Source organism: Saitoella complicata, assembly GCF_001661265.1.
Source record: "Saitoella complicata NRRL Y-17804 unplaced genomic scaffold SAICOscaffold_11, whole genome shotgun sequence".
NCBI lineage: Eukaryota > Fungi > Ascomycota > Saitoellomycetes > Saitoellales > Saitoellaceae > Saitoella > Saitoella complicata.
Genome location: NW_017567002.1, coordinates 84,237 through 105,373, shown reverse-complemented (window position 1 = coordinate 105,373; position 21,137 = coordinate 84,237). Strand labels below are relative to the sequence as shown.

Below are 21,137 nucleotides of genomic sequence, written 5' to 3'. Positions count from 1 at the left end.
AATCGATATATTCCCGTGCGTTTGCACACCTTGGTTAGGTCATTAATAGAATTACCATAATGCCAAGCTCTCGATCTTTGCTGAAATCTCGTCTTCCTCCTCGTCTTGTTCTACTGGCGAGGCTTTGCCATCTGCCTCAAGCTCCATTGACGCTGGCAGCTCCTTCTGGATCTTCCAGTCCCATTGCAGACATATGTCGTTGAATACGTTGTTCCTGTCGAAATTCGTGGGCAGCCGCCTGATCTCCATCCCCTCTTCTGTTACTCTCTGGATACTCGGGTATGTCAAAGCCATTTCCTCCTTCGTCTTCGCTTCCGGATACATCTTGAGATTGTTCCCCAGTAATACCACGTTCCCCGCCACAGAAGGACTCGCCGACTCCACCATCCCCTTGCACAAGTTCTCATACATCCCCGTCGGACAGTGCGGCATAAACCACACCGTCCTCACCCCGACATCAAACTCGAACCCCTCCCCGCCCCCGATGGGGGGCGTACTAACCTTAAAATACCCCAACAGCGCCTTATCCTGCGCATTAAACACGGGATCGTATGCACGGATCGGGATCATCCCTTCCACGCCAGACGCGTACGCGTTGAGGATGTCGTAGAGTTCGAGGGCAAGCGCGAGTTGGTAGGTTGCTGTTGGGGAGGTTGTTGGGGAGCCGAGGCCGAGGATGATGAAACGTTGGATGTTGCGGGGGAGGGTTGAGGTGGGTGGTGGGAATTCGGGGTCCGAGTCAGAGATTAAGGGACGTTTGAGGTGGAGGAGGTTCATGATCATTGATCGAAACTCTTTCCAGAAATCTGATGATCTTAACTCCTCCGCTTTCTGCTCAAATCGCTTCACGTGCTCCTCGAGTGGCAGGTTATCCGTCGGTGCTGGACGGTACTCGTTCGCATTGTCGGATTCCAGCTGCCTACGCGGAGGCTTCGGGTAGACTTTTCTGCCTTTCTTGTTCCTGTAGGGCTTCTTGTGGGTTACGTAGGTGAAGTCGTCGTTTTCGGCAGACATTTTTGGTGGTGTACGGTAACGAAGATCGGGGTTCGAATTGGATGCAAGGGCTAAACCTTATTTTGGTGAGTGCGTGAGCCCTCTAACGTAAGAAATTGTCATGGACTGCATTTATTTTCGGTTTCAATCAAAACGTTACGTCCCTATTTGACCTCCAGTCAGTCTCCCCAACCTTCCTCGCCTCGATACCTTCGCCAAAATATCCCTGAGCGCTCCAGGCTGCCATATCCAAAGCCTTATACGGTCCATATACCTCGTCCTTTCCGGGCCATCTGTATTCGTACAACGCGTTATCATCGTCTTCGACTTCCTCCTCCTTTTTTTCTACCCAAGCATCCCCCGTCTCCCTTTGGTACCTCCGAATGAGCGCCTCACGTGTCTCATCGTAAACGTCAGATTCCCCAGTCTGGAGGAACTTGTCTGCGTACCCAGTAATGGCAGCAATCTGCTCCTTCCTCTTCTTCTCCGCTTCATCGTCATCCCCTGGTACTTCCGTGACCTGCTTCTTCTTCTGCCACGCCTTAACCTTCTTCTTCGGTGCCGCCGCATTCAGCCGTTGCAAAGCCTCCAACACCGTTTCCCCAGCCTGCAAACCCTTAATCAACCCTTCCAACGCCTCCGCAGTCGTAACAGCATCATCCCTCCTCGTCCTCTCCCTCTCTTCCCGTTCAGCCTTCGCCTGCGCCTCCCTCGCCCGCTGAATATCCTTCCTACTCACACCCTCGAGCCAGGCATCGTGCTTCGCGCCCTCATCCGGCGCATTTCTGATGAAGTTTCCTGCTTCGTCGAATTTGCCTTCTTCGAGGTCGTCTTTCATGTTGAAAGCCTCCACCTTTGGGGCGCCCTTTTTCCGTCCTCCAGCGCCGATTTCGGGATCAACCTCACCCTCGTCATCCTCCTCTGCTTCAACCCCCGAACCACCTCCGTGGTCTTCGTCGATGATGTCGTCGTACGTCCGTCTCGAATCCATTTCCTGCCCCTCGATCTCGTTAATATCAAGAAACCGTGGTTCTTGGCCTGCTTTGCGTGTATCGGTGTTGAGTGAGGCATTGATTGTGGGTTCATCCGCGAACATATCCACTTCGCCATTCGCATCTTGTGCTGCTCGTCGTGCTGCATCTGGCTGTGTACAGTCAAGTCCATGTCCTTCAGTGGAGGAGTCACTGTCTGTACATGCCTCGTCAGTTTCCCCATAACAAGTGATGATTCGTTCGGGACAATGTACCATATCCGTCCAGATTCACTGCGTTTCTCTTCGTCCCTCTCTGTCCACCATCGAGGTCATACTCGAGGAGATCACCGGCGCCGGTGGGGGTGTCTGGTGCGAGGTTCGCCGGGCGTGCTGGATCGAAGCGTGGGCGTTTTGCTGATGGATCTGCGGCCCCCGAACGAATGAAGGGCTCTGCGGGACGCTTTGGTCGGCTTGGATGGTGCGACATTGCGACTTACTATAAACTCTGTTTACGGTTGCGTGAATTCGAAGTGACGTCGGGTTCGGTGCCTCTCACGTAGAACTGCGGTTGAAGACCGCTGTAGACGGCCAGAGAGGAATGTATGGAGTAATAGAATTAACTGGAAGGATGAAAGCTTAGGCTCCGTTTTATATAGCTCCAAGGTCGTTCAATAAGGTGTGGCTGCCTATTAAGGCGGTTGCCATATGGTCGATCGAGCCAGCGTGTCCAAAACAATTCAAACCTCCATTGCGACTGCTACCTGCGAACTCCATATAGAAATGCCAAGATGAGCTCAAGCACAAGGTCTGTAGCTTTAGCCCATCGTCAAACTCATTGACTGACAACAAGCGACGGACAGATACAACCCAACCCTCTCGCACCGCGAAGCTCGCTCCCAACTCTTCACCCCTTCCGCAAACAACCCCTACCTCTCCTCCCGCACACCCTCTCCCGGAGCCTCAACATCTGGCTCTGGCCCCTCCTTCCGCTCAGCAACACCAAATCGAAAAGGACAGTACAGTACGAGTGTGTTGGAAAGTCTAGAATCACAGAACGATGATAAGATCGAGGGGTTGAGTGCGAAGGTGCGAATGTTGAAGGATATCACTGTTGCGATTGGGGAGGAGGTTAGGGAGTCTTCGAGTTTGATTGAGAATATGGTCAGACCCTGTAACGGAAGTTCGGTAATACGAATTGCTAACACGGGAACTGACAGAACGACAAATTCGCTTCGACGAAGGATTATTTGGGTGGGACGATGAAGAGGATGACGACGATGGCACGGAGACAAGGCGTGGGATGGTTTCACTATATGATGTTCATATTCTTTTGCTTCTTCTTGTTCTGGCTGGTACGTTGGTTCTAATGATTGGTGTTGCTGGAGAGGGGGTTGAAGGTGGGTATTTATGGACATGGCATGGGAGGTCAGCTATGTCGTGAAGGTATTGATATCCGGGACTACAAGCGAACGCTCTGTTCATTTTGAGGAAGGCGGAACGCCCATTAATCAACTGCAAGTGTACGGATCATGTTCTTCGCACATTCATCAATGCAAACAAGATTCCACAATTGATATTCTAACCTAACAAAACGCCCGCAAACATGTAAGAAATTCGACAATCTTCTCTCATCCTCCGCTTTGCTTTCAAATCGCCTAATTGTAGGCATCCTCCAACTGCATCTTCACCGTGATGTTCATACTCAACAACTCCTGGAACAACAACTTCGCCGCGTACGGAATCTGAATTTCCGTAACATTTTTGCTAGTCTGGCATCCACCACACCACTTGTTGTACCCCATCAACCCACATCCCTCACAAACATCAACCTTGAACACATCCGAAGACAACATGAGACGCTCCAACAACAACTGCGAAGCACCATACGCGATCAAACAATCACGCTCCATCTCACCAAGACGAAGACCACCATCACGGGAACGACCTTCAGTGGGCTGACGAGTAAGAACGGCACGAGGACCACGCGCACGGGCGTGCATCTTATCCTGGACCATGTGCTTCAACTTCTGGTAGTAGATGGGTCCGAAGTAGATGTATGCCTGGAGACATTCTCCAGTGATACCCGACGTCAACATGTCCTTTCCTGAATACGAGAAGCCGTTCTGGATGAGGATACGTGACATATCCTCGACCTTCGATCCACCGAACGCGGTACCATACTCCAAACTTCCGTTCACGACACCAGCTTTCCCGGAAAGCAACTCGATCATCTTTCCGACCGTCATTCGAGACGGGAAACCGTGAGGGTTCATGATGATATCCGGAGTAATACCTTGGTCGTTGAACGGCATATCCTCTTGTGCGACCAAGAGGCCACAGACACCCTTCTGTCCGTGTCGTGACGAGAACTTATCACCCAACTCCGGTCGTCTGGTCTGTCGGATCAAACACTTTACCAACGTCTCATCCTTCTCCGTCGTCGAAAGCATGACTTTGTCGATATACCCATGTTCTGGTGCCTTGAAGTTCATCGGTGCCGCCTTGTACCCAACTTCCTGCGTCGCACCCCCAGTCAGGGTGTTGTCGCCAGCATTCGTCGGGATATGCTTGTTGATATACGTCTGACCAGCGTAAATCCTCTCTCCGGCCGCAGCGAGACCATCGCTTTCCAAAACCTGTGCCTTCCACAATACCTTTCCACTCTCATCCTTCGGCGGATCACCAACACGGTCGAAAGTTCCGTTGGGGTACTTCTTCAACTGCGTCGCGTATTTCTTGAAAACCTGACACCTTCCAAACCCACGGTCACAAGAAGCATTGTTCAAGATAAGCGCATCCTCGATATCGTAGCCAGAGAAGGACATGACTGCAACGGTAGCGTTTTGTCCAGCTGGGAGTTTGTCGTACCCGATCAACTCAATCGTCTTGGTCTTAACCATTGGTTGTTGTGGGTAGACCATCAGGTACAACAACGTATCAATACGCAACAACTGGTTACTCGCAATCGCTCCGATAGCTTGTTTACCCATGGCACATTGATACGTGTTTCGTGGTGACTGGTTATGGTGGGGGTAGGGAATCAACCCCGCAACAGCTCCCAACACCGTGAACGGCTCGATTTCGAGATGCGTGTGGTTAGATTTCAAGTCCATATCCAGCGAGATGAATGAGTCGTTTTCTTCGTTACAGTCGAGATACTCAACCAACCCCAACTCCAAGAAGGTCTCAAACGTCATCGTACCCGCCTTCAACTTTCTCAAATGTGACGGCAGAACCTTTGAACGGCCCTTCTCCACGATGATAAGTGGTCGACAAATTCGGCCACCGTCGGAGGCGATGTAGACGGAGTTGTGGTGGTGGTTGATATACACACTCACAAACTCCGAAACGAGTCTCTTCCTCCTCAATGCCCGAAGGTCATGCACGAACTTTGCCGGGAAACGCGTAACGCCAAGGATCTCACCGTTCAAGTAGATCAAGTACGCACCCTCGGCATAAATCTCGTTTCCAGAAAGAATGTTAATGTCCTCCGCACCGAGTGTGAACGCCAACCTCTTGATGGGTCCTTCGTCATCATCAGTCGTGATATGTGTCATAAGCGCCAAGTTCTTGACGAGACCACATGCTTCACCTTCAGGTGTATCAGAGGGACAGAGAAGTCCGAACTGTGATGGTTGCAGCGCACGAGGTCCGGAGACTTTTCGAGTTTTTTCGAATTGGGAGGAGATACGGGTCATCATTCCCAATGCCGAGATGAACGAAAGACGAGAAAGGACGTGTGTGACACCTGCCCTCTCCATCTTGAAACGCTTCAATGACCAGTTACCCGTTGAGATGGCACGTGCCATACCCTCCGAGATCATATTCACACCGGTCATCTTCAGCGACTGCAACGCATCAAACTCCTGCGTCCGGTTCTTCTTCGACAATGTTTTGTCAAACACGGTCTTCAAATCCGAGTTAAACTTCTTGAACAAGTCCTCAAACAACAACGCCAACAATTGTCCCGCCAACTCCAACCTCTTGTTTCCAACGTAATCTCTATCATCCACAAGATCGGGGTTCGACAGTGCCATAAGGACTCGACGGGTCATAGTGGCGATGTAGATTGCTTTCGGGCGGAAATCGAGGTTTTGAACTTCGATGTGGGCGACAACGAGTTCGGCGAGGGCTTGGAGTGCTTCTTCGCTTTTGGGGCGGGGTGTGGATCCGGGCGGTGGTCTCTTGGATTTTGTGCGTAGACCGATATACTCCAACGCCTGTTCCCTTGTTCTGATTCCAAGCTTCGAGGCTTCTTCGATATTGGGGGCGAAGAGGTCTTGGTAGGCTGAGTCCGGCCCGGCGACGAGGTTGTAGATCTCGATATCGGATTGGAGACCCATTGCTTTTAGGGCGATTGCGATTGGGATATCTTCGGTGAAGAAGTTGTGTTTGAGGTAGATGAGGGAGTTTTTTGTTAGCACGTAGGTTTTGGATTTTCGTTCGTGGGAAGACGATGTAACGGATGCTTGTACCAATCCTTTCTTTGGTTCAGCTTCAACAATGATACGGTTCTTGGATAGTTGTTCTTGAACGAGGATCACCTTCTCGGTTCCTTTGACGATGAAGTAACCACCGGGGTCGAGGGGACATTCCATCATGGACGCCATTTCGCGTTCGGATTTGTTCCAGAGGTGACACTTGTTTGAGCGGAGCATGATTGGCATACGTCCAATTGGTACGTTCTTCCGGCGAATGACTTGTGAACCCCGGAGGTATTCAATATCGACGGCGATGTCGGCAGCGTAGTGGATATCTCTCAACCGACACTCATGCGGAAACAAATGATCATTCATCGCCTCCGAACTCAACCTCGTCGGCCGTCCGACCCTGATATCCATATACCGCAAGTAAAACTTTGGATCGACTTCTGACCGGACATATTCGTTCGCTTTGACGATCTTTTTGATGTCGACGTCGACGAAGTAATTGAAGGAATCAATGTGTTGTTTTACGAGACCCTTAACTTTTAGGAAGGCGGGGAGGAGGTTCCATTTGTCTGTTGCGGTTTTGATTTCGTCGGTTAGGTGTTTGCCTTTGTAGACTGGTTGGAGGAGTGGGGCGAAGGAGTCATCCTGGCCCAGGGTACCGTGAACATGATGCTGATACTTCTATATTTCCGTCAGCCTGCTTCCCTGTCCCTTCGAGAGTGAAGGCTCACCTTTCCCATTGCTCCTTCCTCGACTCGACGGGGTGGAATCAACGTTACACTTACTTCACTTCGGTTCCGGTATGTAATACACAAATTCACGTGCACCCAACCCACCGTATGACCCCAGCCACACCTGCTTGACCCACCAGCCACACCGGTCCCCTCGTGCGAAAGTCGATGACCGCATGACTTGTAATCGAACGTGTATTGTATTTAACCTCGCGTTGTGTCGTTCTGTGATCCTGTAGCACACCCTTAATAATTGACTATTTCGAAATGTCAGGCCGAGGCTTCAACGATCTAGCCTCTCGCTTCATAAGCTTCTCCTCCATCACCACACCAGTAACACTCCTCCCCGTCTATGCCGTCTCAGCATCACGTCCCACCACATTCATCCCATCGAGATTGCCCGCTTTGCGGGCAGCCGTTGAGAAGCCAACTCCAGGGGGACAGAGGGATGGAAGGTGGGCATCATCAAAGTATAACGGGAGTTCGAAGACGACGTTTGTTACTCGTGAGTGTGGCTTGGCAAGAGGAAGTGAACCACGTTTACTGACACGAAGGATAGCACCTGCCAGTAGGATAGGAGAGAAGATCGGTTCGTCAGCCCATCTATTTCTCCAGTGAGCGTGGATGAGGGTTGGGTCGTGACATACAGCAAGGACGAGTGTACGATACGTTGTAATCATATGAGTGCATGGATAAATTACATTGAACCCAGTCGTCATCCGATCAACCAGAATCACTGAGGCTGCCAATAAGTCACGGGGGGAGCCAGTTAAATGGCGAAAATGACAAACTGGCACCAGCAACACGAGACCACCGTGGGCACACTCCTCCGATAGGTCCATCTGAAAAGACTCGTAACGGCAGTCAGCGCCAAAACTTTGATTAATCTCTTTTCTTACTATCAAAATAGAATTCACAGAATGTCATTCATGTAGGTGTTCACTACTTCACTCCCCCCGACGTCAACTCGCTTTAATTCCAGCTCGCCCAGCGCCCTGCACCTGACTCCAATCAATCACCAGCAGCAGCCAGAAGGTCCGAGCGTTGATCAACCGCAACATCGAATCGACGACGATTACGCCTATCATCAGCATATAGACAAGGGGATTTTGTGTACGATATTAGGTGTACGATAACGACTTGTGCTGAATACTTAAAGCTTGAAGAGCTCACTTTCTTTTTGCGTGTGGTGAGTTGCGGTGTTTGCGCCCCTTTCCTCCTTCGATGTTTGGGGGATGGTGGATGATGTGTGAGAATGAATGCTGACTGTGATGAACAGACTTGATCCGGCTACGATGTCTCTTGCCTCCGATCTTGTTCGCAACCTTTCGTCGTCGTCGCTGAATCAGCAGCAACGACCCACCAACCCCTCCTCTCCCTTCGACCACGGTCAACATCCCTCGCTTCTTCAGAGCAATAATCCTCGGGACTCGTTCAGGCGTCACTACACCTCCGATGGTCTCCGTCCCTCCGCCTCGGCTACGAACTTGACTTCGCACCGGGCTACCTTCGATTCGGGCTTGACTTCGCCAACCGACCTCGCAGCCCTCAACTCCGAGTCAACACCGATTGATCCCGCATTTGATGGACTTCACACCTCCCGTTCATCCGTCAACCTCACCAAAACCGAGATCCTCGAACGCAAGCGCGCAGAGCACCAACAAAAACGTCTCGATGCCCTCCGCCAATTCGAGCGCCAAATGCAGATGTTGGAGGAACAGCAGAAGCGGGACGAGCAGGAACTCTTGGCGGCTGGACATGCGGTCCCGGGTGCTGTTGGTGCCATCGGGCAGAGGACGAGCATGAGTACGACGGGGAGTATGAGTGTTCCTGCAACTCCGCCACAGAGGTTGAGAACCGTCGGAATTGCTACGACGGGAAATAGTCCGTTTGGGTTGGGTGTTGCGCAGCTTGCTACGCCGCCTCCTGATCACGCCTTCCCTGCTACGTCAAGATTCGCGAATTCGAAGAGTATGCCCGGCACGCGCAGGAATTCCGGAGACCGCGATTTTGGGCTGGAGTTTGATGATTTCCCGGTTATGCTCAACTCGCGCCTCTCGATCTCGAACACGACGCTCAAGTCTTCGATGAAGGGCGGACAGCAGGGTTACGGAGGACAGGGACCAACGAGGAGCGCGGGACCTACGAATGTCAAGTTTTTGTTCGAGGATGATGATGAGACGGGATCTGGACAGAAGCAGTATTTGCAGGTTAACACTACGGATGACCAGTTCCCGATTCTGGTTCGTCGGGAGTCGTTGCCCGGGTTTTTGTCTGCGTCTTCGGCTGCGCTTGATTTGGCACATCCTGTCAGTCAGTTGCCTGGTCATGTTCTCGAGCGTGCACATGCGCAAGCTCAGGCTCAGGGCCAACAAGATGACTGGCCAACCGCCTTCTCAGCTCGCCAGTCTCGTCACCACTCCCGCGAATCGTCCTCGCATGGTCTGTCCCCGCCCAAGCCATTCGAGCAAACTGCCGCTGTGCAGAACTTGCGTCCTTCGCTGGCTAAGCACGCGAGTTTCTCGACGCCTGAAGTGCCGACTTTGGCGCATTTCAAGATGAACCAGAACCAAGCACAGATGGGACAGAGATCTATGCCGAATGGGGTGCAGGGTAGTGCCTACACCAGTCTTCCGCCGCCGCGTAGTCCCTTGGGTGTCGATGCTCATGCTCAGCTCGCGACTAACCCCGCTGCCCTTGGACGTACGGGCGCTAGTCCATTGCCGAGCCCGAGCTTGGCGGCGTTGTACAATCAGCAGGGTGGGTATGGATTCCCTACTGTCAACGATGGCGTGCCGGGCGTTGTGCAGGCGCAGGTTTCCCAGGTTTCCCAGGTTCCTGTGCAGCATATCCCTGTCCAGAGCCCACCGTTCGGTATTGGTTTCCCGGGTGGACCCCTCCCGCCACAGGATGTCCGTCAGGGCCCGGCTCACTTTGCTGGTCCGCCGATGGGTGCGCCGTCCCCCGTTCACCAACACCGTGGACCTGGTGGCGCTCATGCCCAACAAGCCGCCGCCGCCGCCGCCGCCGCCAGGAAGAATCATGATGCGGAAGCATCCCGTTTTGCTGGGGTGTTGTTGGAGAGCTTGGCTGGCGAGATTTTCTCGTTGTGTAAGGATCAGCATGGATGTCGATTCTTGCAGAAGAAGCTTGATGAGCGGAGTCCGGCCTATCGGGACATGATCTTCAATGAGACGCAGGCGCATGTCGTTGAGCTCATGACTGATCCTTTCGGGAACTATCTCTGCCAGAAGCTGATTGAGCATTGTACCGAAGACCAGAGGACCGTCATTGTCGAGAAGGTCGCTCATGAATTGGTTGGGATTTCGTTGAATATGCACGGAACCAGAGCGATTCAGAAGATGATTGAGTATTTGACTACGCCGAAACAGATCACGATTGTGGTTCAGGCGTTGGAAGCGCATGTTGTTACGCTCATTCGTGATTTGAACGGAAACCACGTTATTCAGCGAATTTTGTCAAAGTCGACGTCGCACAGAGTGTCTAGGCTGAGCAGCGATGACGTGCAGTTCATCTATAATGCTGTATCATCTAACTGTGTTGAGGTTGCCTCTCACAGGCATGGATGCTGTGTGCTTCAGCGTTGTATCGACCATGCGTCTCCGGAGCAGAAAAACCAGGTTGTTAGAAAGATTACGGAGAACGCTTTGGCGCTCGTACAGGACCAGTTTGGTAACTACGTCGTCCAGTACGTTCTCGATCTTGGTGAGCCCGCTTTGATGGATGCTTTGATCCGCCAGTTCTTGGGCTCGATCCCAATGTTGAGCATGCAAAAGTTCTCGTCCAACGTGATTGAGAAGTGTATCCGCGTCGCCGAAGCACCTACTCGGCGACTCCTTGTCGAAGAGTTGACGGACACTGCCGCATTGGAGAAGTTGTTGAAGGATTCGTTTGGAAACTACGTTGTTCAGACCGCTATGGACTTTGCCGAGGATGATCAGCGTAATATTCTGGTTGATGCTATTAAGCCGATCATGCCTTCCATCCGCACGACTACGTATGGAAAGCGTGTCCAGTCTAGAATGGCTGGTGGACAGCATCCTCCTGGATACGCACCTCGTCCTGCTTTCATGCAGAACAGGCCTCCGGCTGGATTCCACCAGGGTCCGCCCCCTCATCTCCAGGGCTTCCAAGGACCTCCTCGTCAGGGTGTCCACCCTCACGCTCAGAGACCTCCTTTTGGAGGATTCTATCAGTAGACGTTATGTTTGTTGAGTGCAGCGTTGTACTTCTTATTGTACGATTGAAAAAGATATTGAGGCGATTGAGATGTGTATGATGTTTCTAGTTGGAGTGTATATTACAGAATCGGAAGAAGTTGGACGATAATGAGTGGATGTACGAATTACCTTGAGTATTTGACGAGTCTTGTATGAAAACCCCCGAAGGACGGAATAAGTGTATGCTTTGCAATTGTTTGATATAGATCTTTCTCGTTTTGTTTGTATTCATAGAATTAATGATATCTTGGTACTTGAATCAAGGACTCCAAAAATTGTCTCTTCTGCGCAGGACGAGGACCTAGGAAAAGTCGCTGCGTTTCCTCACACACCACAGCACTCTCATGGTTTTGACTTCTCTGACTTCTCTTGAGCAAGCTTCAAGTTCAACTTATCCTCCTCGCTCAAAGTGAAGAATTCCTCCTTCTTCTGCTGTGCCCACCTCTGAATACTAGAGAAACACTACAACAAGAGTCAGCATTGGTTTCACCCCATACAGGTATTGTTGCTGATACTTACATGGTCTAGTCTCTCTCCATCTCTTCCAAAGCTGTCCACGTTGTAGTCGGCAGACATGACGCAAAATACACCCAAAGCTTAGAAGTCACGTTAGCTCTTGATATGCCTTGATGGACCACTGTGTTTCTTACCTGCGGTGACAACGTATGTTCCGATCTTTAGCCGTCTCATCTGCAAATTCGGAGGCCTGATCTTCAAGATCCTTCTCGTGTACCTCTCTTGTGCGGGTGTCCGTGTCCCTGGTGCTGACATTGTAATTATAACTGCTGCTTTCTGATCTCTGATACAAATGTTGTCTTCGACGTATGTAGTCTACGTTACAGATTGTGGCGCAGAACTCATATACCGGTACTGTACCCGTGGCCCAAAAAAGTCGGCCGCGAGAGCCGGCGAGGAAACCGGTCAAGTTAGAAGTTGGAAATTCGCTGAAACGTTTCAAAAACGTCTTATTTAAAGCAAAATAAGCACATCTTTAAGAGGACAACTCCCCAACTACATTCGCGGGGGACCTTCCTGATTCGCCAGACTTTAGATCATGACAGTAAGCTCACGCTAATCGCCTCTGCTGCAGCTGTCCCAAACCCAGCACCATACGCGAAAATAAATCGCAGTCACGTTGGCCCAATATATCATCTTTCTTTTCAAGGAATTGCAACTAAAGGATATAAGATAAAGCATAGAACGCCCATTGCCACACTTCCCGCGTAAAATATACCACCATTACAACCAAGAAATATATCTCTTCCGTCTCTGACCCTGACCCTGATCCTCATTCTCATTTGTTTCCCGGTGTGCTGCCTAGTGAAAATCCGATCGACGAGATTTGATCTTCAGAAGCGTCTGTGAGCAAGTTGTTAGCGAAATTATCACCAATTCCATTCAACTGTTCACCTCAAGCACAGCCCAAAGATCCCTCCGTTCCCTCCACGCCTCCCCAATATGCCCCTCGACAACATCCTGCCAAACCTTCTCCTCATTCTTCTGGAACCGAATAAAGTTAGGTCCGAGATCAAACTCCTCACCAACAAAGAAATCTCCACTATGACCGAGTCCAGCTCGGCCTACACTCCCTCGCCATCCCTCTTGTGCGGTTTCCTCACTCTTGATGTCTTCAATGCCTTCGAACGGATCCTCGTCCTCCGAGTCTTCCCCATCTGCGTTCTTATTGTTAACCCACCGTAACTCTTTGGGATCCCACACCATCCCGCCGACAATCTGCCTCACCCCCGCTGCTCCCATCCCTCCCATCCAATTCGATATCAACGCCGGCCGCGGACTCGCACCCTTCTCCTTCGCACTGAAGCCCACTAGCGTCGTATCATCGCTGTTCCCTTCCCACTTAAAGGTGCGGGGATTGTAGTGCATTCCGTTGATTGTTTTCGCGGTATTGGTCGCGCCGAGGTTTTGTATGAGTTTGGGGAGTTTGTCATTCGGGAGCTTACCCACCGCCCGGGGTCGTGAGGGGCGTGGTTGGATTGGGGTAAATGGTAGTGTCGAGATCTTCGCCGGAGAAGGTACCCTCGCCGATTGTGCCGGTGGGGGTGGAGCGCGTTGTGCCACGGCGTTTGGTGGCACGGCCGGCAGTGCCTTCTGCAGAAACCCGGATTTTTTGGTCCGAAGTTGCGGAATAGACTGCTTCGTCCGCAACTGCTGCACACTTGCCTTCTTCTCCAACCCACGACTACTAACAGTCGACACCATGAACTTCCTCTCCACAGCCGGACTAACAGCCAAATCATCGAACCGATCCAACTCTGTACCATCCCCGTACCTCTTCGGCGGGGCTAACCTCAACGATCCCGCACCTTGTCTCTCGTTGGGGGAACGCATGCTCAGCGCGGATGGTGCTCGATCCCGATCGTAGCTCGGCTCACGATGTTGATGCCTGAGTGCAGCATGATGACTCCTGCCCCCCACAATCCCACCCGCAAAGAACAACGGCGGCCTGCTCTGCGTCGGTGTATCGGTAGCGGTATCCACAATCGGCGTCATACTCCTCGCAGGCGTAAACCTACTACTCACACTCCTCTGCGGGACCTGGACTGTCGGGACGCGAGAGGGATTGGAGGCGTGCGAGGCGGAGACGGTGCGGAGAGAGGAGATTGAGGACGAGGCGCGGAGGTTTGGGGTTGAGGTGCGGGGGGTAAGGGTGGGTTGGCGGAGGGTTAACATTGATTGTTTCTTTGTGAGGGGTTTTTGGTTCTCTTTTGGTGGTGGTGGGACGAGGGGGCCACCTGAACTTGAAACCCGCGTAGCCGGAGGTGGAACACGAGTCGTGGATAAGGGCGTGCCCATCCCCCAACCCCCTCTTGCCGCACTCCTCAAATCCGGCGTCGAGGCCTTCAACTTGGGTATACGACTCGGTCCAGGAGCGGGGGACGGGGTGAACCTCAACTCCATCTGCACATTCTTGACCAGACTAATCTTCGCTGCTCCACCATCTCTTCTCGTAATTTTCTTCTTCTCCAGCTTTGCCGGGTTGAAGGCATCTTCCGTGATCTCTAGCCCACTCTCCAAATCATCCTCCTCCACATCCGGTGTCAGTAGCGGACTCTTCACCCCCAAGGCCTCCACCTTCGACTGTGCCTGCCTCTTAGCCAACGCAGCCCTAAAATCAAACCCCGGATGCGGCAACAACAACCCACCGAACACCCCCTCATCATCACTCTCACTCATCGTATTATTCCCCGTACTCAATCCGGGACTAAACCCAGCTGCGGATGTCATCGAGCTGCGATTCGAGCGGGCTGTCCTGATCCCTAAACTTCCCTCTCCCCAATCTTCTCGTTCCTCGTGGTCGGGGTCTGAAGGTGCGGGGTGTTTGGGGGTGGAGGAGGAAGGCATTTGTCGGGTTGAGATGGCTTTCATGAGGTCGAAGTCGGGGGGAAGGTCGAATTCGTCGGCCATGTCTTCCACTTCTGCCTCTACCTCCACTTCTGCCTCTGCCTGCATTGCCTTCGTGGGAATAGTCCGTGGTCGGATACTCTGTAATCTCTGGTATGCCGCACTCTTCGGACCCGCTGGTTCTGTGATCGGACTCCCGAACGAGGTGGTTGATGCGACAGACGCCTGTCTTGACCGTAATCCTGGCTTCAATTCTAGTGGTTCGAAGGCCGATAACTCCAATCCTGATAAGTCGATTTCTTCTTCCCAGTCATCATATTCGAGTACCGGCACCTTCACGTTCCCTGATCCGAGTTTTGTGATTGTACCGGAGGTAAATGCTGATGCCGGGGCATTTACCGGTAAGGAGATCCCGACATTCCTGGCTTTCTCCACGACTACAGCTGCGTTGATACCCGTGACGGGTAACTCGAAATCTTCCTCGAAATCGCCGTCGTCTGAGTCTGGGAAGTCGTCTAGGGCATCTGCCTCCAGCACAACCACTGGCGCTGCTGGTGGTGATGAAGTCATCTTGGCAGGTGGCAGCGTCGGCGGAGCTTGGGTATCGAGCGTAAAGTCTTCGTCGTCATCCCAGGACTCAATTGCCAAGGTTGAGCCTCTGCGGAGGTGGGCTGCCATGTTGTCGAGCTGAAAGCAGACCTGAGCGAACACAACCAGCTAAGATGCCGATGCCGATTGCGATTGCTGGATGAATGCAGCGCTGTTGGCACCGAGTCTCGGTTATAAATGCTGAAAATGCTCCAGTCGTATCGTCGTCGTCGTCGTCGTCGTCGTCGTCGTCGTACAGTATGTACATCACCCGCACCCCTGAACCCTGCAACCCCACCGCACCCGACGCGATAACCTAAACTGACGTCAAAGCACCCATCCCATCCCATCTTCCCCACCAGTGGTCCACCTCAACACACTGCCGCGATGCCAACCCAACTAATCCGAATTCCAATACGAGGAACCGATGACAAATTCGCAATCGCCCGAGTCACAATGGATGGAGGAGGGAAGCTCGCCAGTACGAAAATCGTGGCGACGGATGGGGTGGAGGCATTTGCTGTGACGCGTATGTTGCTGTACATCCGATCTCTCGTGTAGAGATACTGATGGCGGTGTATGTGCGCGTACAGTTACCGCCAAGGATGTCGATAAAGCCCAATCCCCCGCCTCAGAGATGGGACGGAATGAATGGCGCGCAATCGTCAGCGCCGTCCTCGAAGGTCGGAGGGCGGGAAGGGGTGAGGTTGAGGTCGATGCGGTTGTCAAAGCTGGTGACGGCATGACTGTGATGTTTCGCAGAAGTGTTGGTCACGCAAAGGTACTCATTCATTGTGCACACGAGATAAGTGATCTGACAGCTAACTCGAAAGCACGTGTACAGATCCGACTTGGCGACATAGATATCCTAGCCTCTGAAGCTGAGGAAGTGAGTCTGCTTGATTGGGTGGGAGAGGGATGTCTCATGAGGGAGGAGGCAATGGTATGTGACGAAATGGGTATCCGGTGCTTGAGGTTGACACTGACTTGTTGTGCGTAACAGGCCCAACTTGAACACCTCAGTGCACGAATCGAGAAACACGAGGAAACGATCAAGTTACTAAAATCACAACTAGATGATTTAACAAAAGCAAAACGAGACCACGAATCCCTCCTCCTCGCAAAGGTAAGCACGCTCTGAGATCATGACGCGGACGCAAGTGCTGACCGATGTGGATACTACTACTTACAGTTCACAGCGATCCTCAATACCAAAAAACGGAGAATTCGAGCTATGAAGTCGGCGCGGCCACTTTCTGAGATCGAGACGTCGTCACCACGGGGTCAGAGAGGGTCACGAGGGAAGAAACGACATGTGGACGATGAAGAGGACGGGTCGGATTTGGAGATGGACGGGGATTCGAGGGCGTCGAGTCCGCAGGCGGAGAGGGAGGATGAGGATGAGGCGCCGATCGTGCATCGGAGGCAAGTCGAATCGCTGTCACGGCATACGGGGTTACGGACAATAGAGGAGGACGAGGATATGGAGGAAGTTAAGGACGAACCACCGAGTTCGAATACCGGTGTTATACGACCGGCGAGCCCAGCTGCAGACGAAGAGGAGTACGATTCCGATTTAGAACTCTAATCTTTGCGTTCCCGTCGATATGGAATAAATTAAATAAATTCCCATTATTATTCATTTGACCCAGAAATGCCGGATTCCACGTGGCTTGACGGTTTCATACGGGGCCAATCTACTGCGGCTGGGGATGCACCTACGCTACAACGGCCGGAGCCGTCCTGGACCTCTCCACCAAGAAAGCTGAGCAGGGACCCTGTGTGGAGCATTGATCCAAGGACAACGAGCAGCATACATCCCGGGAAATCACCCTGAACGATCTGAGCAGTTGTCGACAAGTGAGCATAACAACGGACAAGATTAAGAGTCAGTGAATGTCCGCCGGCTTCGTGCCGTGAAGCTTATCGGGCAAGCAAATCAACCACGACCACTCACGACAATATTGCTCAGCACTACACCGTGCATCAGCTACAATCCACAACTTATCTACGCTGAAGAAAGGTTCCACGTAGCACCAACACTCAGCAATGTCAACACCCAAAGACAACCGCATCCCAATCTCCCCAACCCTCTCCTCACCCCCCCTCGACTCCCGCCTCACCCAACTCCTCTCCACACATATGCATCTTCCCCGCATCCCATATCCAGCTGGATTTGGTGATTATGGGTGGAGCTGGCGAAGTTGGGTTGTTAGGCCGATAAGGAGGGGGGAGAAGATTGGGGAGGGGCAGCCGGGGTGGATGACGGCTTGTGTTACTAGGAATGATGTAAGGGATCCGGTTGCTGTGAATCAAAAGCCGAGTCAGAGTCAGAGTCCAATATTGGGGAAGGTTGAGGAGAGGGAGAGGGAGCAGAAGAGTGTACAGGAGATCATTGCGGGGAAGAAGGGGTTTAGGATCAAACCGCGCTCGGGAGCCGATGCGGGTGTTGCCGCACGATCTGAGACGCCAGATACGCCGACTATCACTGTTCAGGTTCGTTTGCGGATGTATAGGGGAGAAGAGAGGGTGTGGTGACTAATCCTGTGGGTGTGTGTAGGATAAAGCCGCGGCTTCACAACGGAGGATTTCGCCATCGCCGGCGCCAAAGCTAACTACGGCATCAGCACCTCCTCCCACAACCGCAGCTGAGCCAACACAAACAGCACAGGTGGATCAGAGCAAGGACGGCCAGGATCATAAAGCACTTTCGAGCCCCCTCGACCCAATCTCCCCCCGAATCCCCTCCATGTTCATAAACCCACCAACACCAACCCACCTCGACTCCGGCATCAACATGCAATTCCACAACGAGGACGCGGATGAGGAAGGGGATGATGATGAAGGGGAGCTGAAACCTATTAGCCCAAGTCGACCAGCCATGTTTGAGGATATGGATATAGAGATGAGGGATTCGGGGGTATCTCTCGCAGGAGAGGACGGGGGGTGGAGTCCGTTGTTGCCGGTTAGTCCCAGGTTGCCGGAGATGTTTAGGTGTTTGGCGGCGCAACCGACGTCGACTGTTCCTACTACCAACGCCGGGACGAAGGTAGGTGCGAAGAAGGAGAAGGACGATCCTCTCGCATTCCTTAGGAATCCGGGGACGAGGGATATGCCGACACCGCCGGAGAGTCGGAATACCGTCAAGGGTGTCGTGACCAAGCGTCCTCGGACCATTACTTCCGACAGTTTCAAGTCTGAGCCCGCGACGCCAGCAACGCCAGCAACGCCGACAATCATAGAATCACAAGGGTCTGGGTCTGAACCGATCAGAAAGAGTCCAAAGGGACTTGTCGTGAAGAAAATGAAGAGGAAGGTCGTTGAAGATGATGGTTGGGTTGAGCGGGATGATGGTGGTGTGAAGAGGAGGAAGAGTGATGGCGAGGAAGAGGAGGGTGAGAATGAGGGTGGAAGAAGGAAGAGTTTGATCGTCGCGTTGAAGTTGCCGAGGACGAATGTGATGCTGGCGGACAAGGCGAAGCGAGATGATGTTGAGGTCAAAGCGCAGACTACGACGCAGCAGGCTATTCTTGAAAAGAAGGCGGTGGGGCGCGAGGCGTCAAGAGGGCGGAATCAGGTCAAGACTGATAAGAAGGAAGCTATCAATAAGGCTGAACCCACGAAGGAGGTGGTAAAGAAGTCTGTATCTTCTGCCCGGTCTGAGAGCAAGGGTAGTGAGGCTGGCAGGGGTCGTAGTCCTGAAAAGCGCGAAGAGGAGCCTGCGAAGGTTGCGAGTGCGGCAAGGACGGGGGGTTCCTTAATGTTATCAGACCTTCTACGAGGGATGTCCACTCTCACCCCCGAACAGCGCGAGACACAGAATGCGAAGACGGCAGCGGTTCTGTCCTCCGTTAGAGCGAGGGCAATGGATAAGCCTGCAACCTCCACAACGACTGGAATCACTCCGGCGAAGAAGGTTGTTCCCGCCGTGAAAGCTGCTGTAGCCCCCAAGAAGATGGAAGCTTTTGTTGACAAAGCTGCTTCAACACAAAGCATGGAAGCCAAAGGAGAGTGGAATGCTAAGGCTGTCACGGCTGCCACTGCTGCCACTGCTGACAAGTGGTCGAAGAATAAGGGTCCTGTACCCCCGCCTAAGGCGACACTCGCAAGCCTGGGGTTCAATGTGAAGACAAATCCGTTGCCGGCACCGATTGCGAAAAAGATTGCGAGTCCCGCGCCCGTATCGCTTGGCAAGCTTGGTGGTGCGAAAGCGTCTCCTTCGCCGGCGCCGATTTCTAGGAGTTCGAAGGGTGAGGAGAAGCCAAAGAAACCGGATGTTATCGACAACAAGGAGATGATGGAGAAGAAGAGGAAAGCTGTTGAGGATGATAGCAGGCATGGTGTGAAAGACGTCAAGAGGATCAAGAAAGACATTGCTGAGGAGAGTAAGGCTGGTCCTGCTCCGAAGAAGGTCACGGAGAAGAGAAGTGAGGGTACGCACAAGCCGACGAACACGACTAAGGCAACAGGTAAGGCTCAGTCGCCTGTCAAGGAACAGGTGGCGGCGCCTATGGATTCTCCAACGACTCAGAGGAAGAAGCTCAATCTGGACGAGTATCGCGCCGCCAAAAAGAAGATTGGGGAGTCTCCGAAGACGACAGATTCCTACGATTCTGGCTTTGGATCCGGTAACTCGACCGTGTCGTCGTTATCGTCACCGGAGAACAGGACCTCTGACGCGCCTGCCGGCAAGACACCGGCGTCTTCATCGAAGGCTTCTCCTGATCCTGTCGTGGCCGCGCTGAAGACGAAAATCAAGAAGTATACCGCACTCGCCGGAGACTCGAAGGCCCAGAGTGACGAGTTCCTGAAGCAGGAAAAACTCAACGTTGTAGCTGCCACGCTTCATGGACTTGCTTGCGTGTTGCACTACATGACTTATTTCGAAGCCGAGAACGAAGGGAGAAAAGCCTTTGGTACGAACATCACCGTCAAGCATTGGCAAACCCTTCCTGGTTTCATTGAGAGACGTATTTTGAGCTCGACGGTGATGCGAAGGCGTGATTGTGTGCCGTTGGTGGCTTTGGGCCGTCAACTACTTGCTCTTGTCCACCAAAAGATGGCAGACATCGAGAGAGAAATCTTGGAGAAGAACAGTGGGAGTATGTCCTCGGAGGAACAATTACAGGCGTACAAACGAATCGCAGAGTACCGCGATAAATTCAAGGAGGTCTGGGCGAGCAATCCAGTCCCTGCTGAGATGATGAAGGAGCACTTCCCGGCTACGATGGAAATGGGCGAGAAGGCTGGTCAGGACAGAGGTGGCTTCCGTTGGCCGTTGAACGTCGTCGCCCCTGTTAAAGAGATCGTTGCGTACGGCAAATCTGCCGTTGAAGAACAGGCTATGAAGGCGAATGTGGTATTGAAGTGGTAAGGTATCATGATATCAAGTTATCCCCTGTGACGTGTGGTCTGATACCCAGAAATACGAATGACGACGTGACGGAGCGGTAGAAAGCACGGGATTTGAGGTGGCAGCGGTTAATGGATACTGCAAAACGGCGCTTGACAGAGGCGCGTACCTTCTTCGGTTGGTGACGGAGTGGTTTCGGACAGGAACCAACTTGGTTTATTATGATATCAAATCGTCCAACGTGACGTTTATGGACGGTTGTATGTTGGTTGAAAGGTTTATATGGCATAGTCGGGCGTTACATTCTTACTCACACGGCTATAGCATCACACACAGGCGTTTTTTGGAGGTCTTGGTTCAATTACCAAAATATCATTAATTCTATGAATTCAGACAAGAATTGCAAAGCATACACTCATTCCGTCCCTCAAGGTTTTTCGTAGATGCATTGGCTGGGGTTCAACG

The 21,137-nt window shown here is 52.4% G+C and overlaps 10 protein-coding genes across 10 annotated transcripts; 4 read left to right on the top strand and 6 right to left on the bottom strand.

The window, feature by feature from the left end:
- Positions 1-51: 51 nt before the first annotated feature.
- Positions 52-1,014, bottom strand: SAICODRAFT_7285 (uncharacterized protein; the record flags this gene model as incomplete). The annotated part of the gene is made up of 1 exon (XM_019170803.1): positions 52-1,014. One exon carries the CDS (start codon positions 1,012-1,014, stop codon positions 52-54), a length of 963 nt encoding a protein of 320 aa, XP_019024241.1.
- Positions 1,015-1,111: 97 nt separating this feature from the next.
- Positions 1,112-2,453, bottom strand: SAICODRAFT_19055 (uncharacterized protein; the record flags this gene model as incomplete). The annotated part of the gene is made up of 2 exons (XM_019166050.1): positions 1,112-2,181; positions 2,240-2,453. The coding sequence occupies 2 exons, from the start codon at positions 2,451-2,453 to the stop codon at positions 1,142-1,144; spliced, it is 1,254 nt and encodes a 417-aa protein (XP_019024240.1). The 3' UTR covers positions 1,112-1,141.
- Positions 2,454-2,754: 301 nt separating this feature from the next.
- On the top strand, positions 2,755-3,333 carry SAICODRAFT_34994 (uncharacterized protein; the record flags this gene model as incomplete). The annotated part of the gene is made up of 3 exons (XM_019168394.1): positions 2,755-2,771; positions 2,827-3,127; positions 3,184-3,333. The coding sequence occupies 3 exons, from the start codon at positions 2,755-2,757 to the stop codon at positions 3,331-3,333; spliced, it is 468 nt and encodes a 155-aa protein (XP_019024239.1).
- A 288-nt stretch (positions 3,334-3,621) lies between these two features.
- Positions 3,622-7,136, bottom strand: SAICODRAFT_65571 (DNA-directed RNA polymerase III subunit RPC2; the record flags this gene model as incomplete). The annotated part of the gene is made up of 2 exons (XM_019170158.1): positions 3,622-7,041; positions 7,128-7,136. 2 exons carry the CDS (start codon positions 7,134-7,136, stop codon positions 3,622-3,624), a joined length of 3,429 nt encoding a protein of 1,142 aa, XP_019024238.1.
- Positions 7,137-7,306: 170 nt separating this feature from the next.
- On the bottom strand, positions 7,307-8,050 carry SAICODRAFT_117164 (uncharacterized protein). The gene has a single exon (XM_019165350.1). It carries the CDS (start codon positions 7,967-7,969, stop codon positions 7,478-7,480), a length of 492 nt encoding a protein of 163 aa, XP_019024237.1. The 5' UTR covers positions 7,970-8,050; the 3' UTR covers positions 7,307-7,477.
- A 140-nt stretch (positions 8,051-8,190) lies between these two features.
- SAICODRAFT_71130 (ARM repeat-containing protein) lies at positions 8,191-11,633 on the top strand. The gene is made up of 2 exons (XM_019170650.1): positions 8,191-8,316; positions 8,407-11,633. Exon 2 carries the CDS (start codon positions 8,423-8,425, stop codon positions 11,345-11,347), a length of 2,925 nt encoding a protein of 974 aa, XP_019024236.1. The 5' UTR covers positions 8,191-8,316; positions 8,407-8,422; the 3' UTR covers positions 11,348-11,633.
- Positions 11,634-11,638: 5 nt separating this feature from the next.
- SAICODRAFT_71129 (uncharacterized protein) lies at positions 11,639-12,190 on the bottom strand. The gene is made up of 3 exons (XM_019170649.1): positions 12,019-12,190; positions 11,888-11,964; positions 11,639-11,830 (listed from the first exon to the last, which is right to left on the bottom strand). The coding sequence occupies exons 1-3, from the start codon at positions 12,137-12,139 to the stop codon at positions 11,711-11,713; spliced, it is 318 nt and encodes a 105-aa protein (XP_019024235.1). The 5' UTR covers positions 12,140-12,190; the 3' UTR covers positions 11,639-11,710.
- A 335-nt stretch (positions 12,191-12,525) lies between these two features.
- SAICODRAFT_30214 (uncharacterized protein) lies at positions 12,526-15,418 on the bottom strand. Its single transcript, XM_019167624.1, has 2 exons — positions 12,779-15,418; positions 12,526-12,727 (listed from the first exon to the last, which is right to left on the bottom strand). Exons 1-2 carry the CDS (start codon positions 15,407-15,409, stop codon positions 12,686-12,688), a joined length of 2,673 nt encoding a protein of 890 aa, XP_019024234.1. The 5' UTR covers positions 15,410-15,418; the 3' UTR covers positions 12,526-12,685.
- Positions 15,419-15,775: 357 nt separating this feature from the next.
- SAICODRAFT_7278 (uncharacterized protein) lies at positions 15,776-16,907 on the top strand (the record flags this gene model as incomplete). Its single annotated transcript, XM_019170796.1, has 5 exons — positions 15,776-15,848; positions 15,913-16,100; positions 16,164-16,262; positions 16,323-16,445; positions 16,512-16,907. 5 exons carry the CDS (start codon positions 15,776-15,778, stop codon positions 16,905-16,907), a joined length of 879 nt encoding a protein of 292 aa, XP_019024233.1.
- Positions 16,908-17,168: 261 nt separating this feature from the next.
- On the top strand, positions 17,169-21,031 carry SAICODRAFT_71126 (uncharacterized protein). Its single transcript, XM_019170648.1, has 2 exons — positions 17,169-17,815; positions 17,880-21,031. Exons 1-2 carry the CDS (start codon positions 17,369-17,371, stop codon positions 20,691-20,693), a joined length of 3,261 nt encoding a protein of 1,086 aa, XP_019024232.1. The 5' UTR covers positions 17,169-17,368; the 3' UTR covers positions 20,694-21,031.
- The last annotated feature ends 106 nt before the right edge of the window (positions 21,032-21,137 follow it).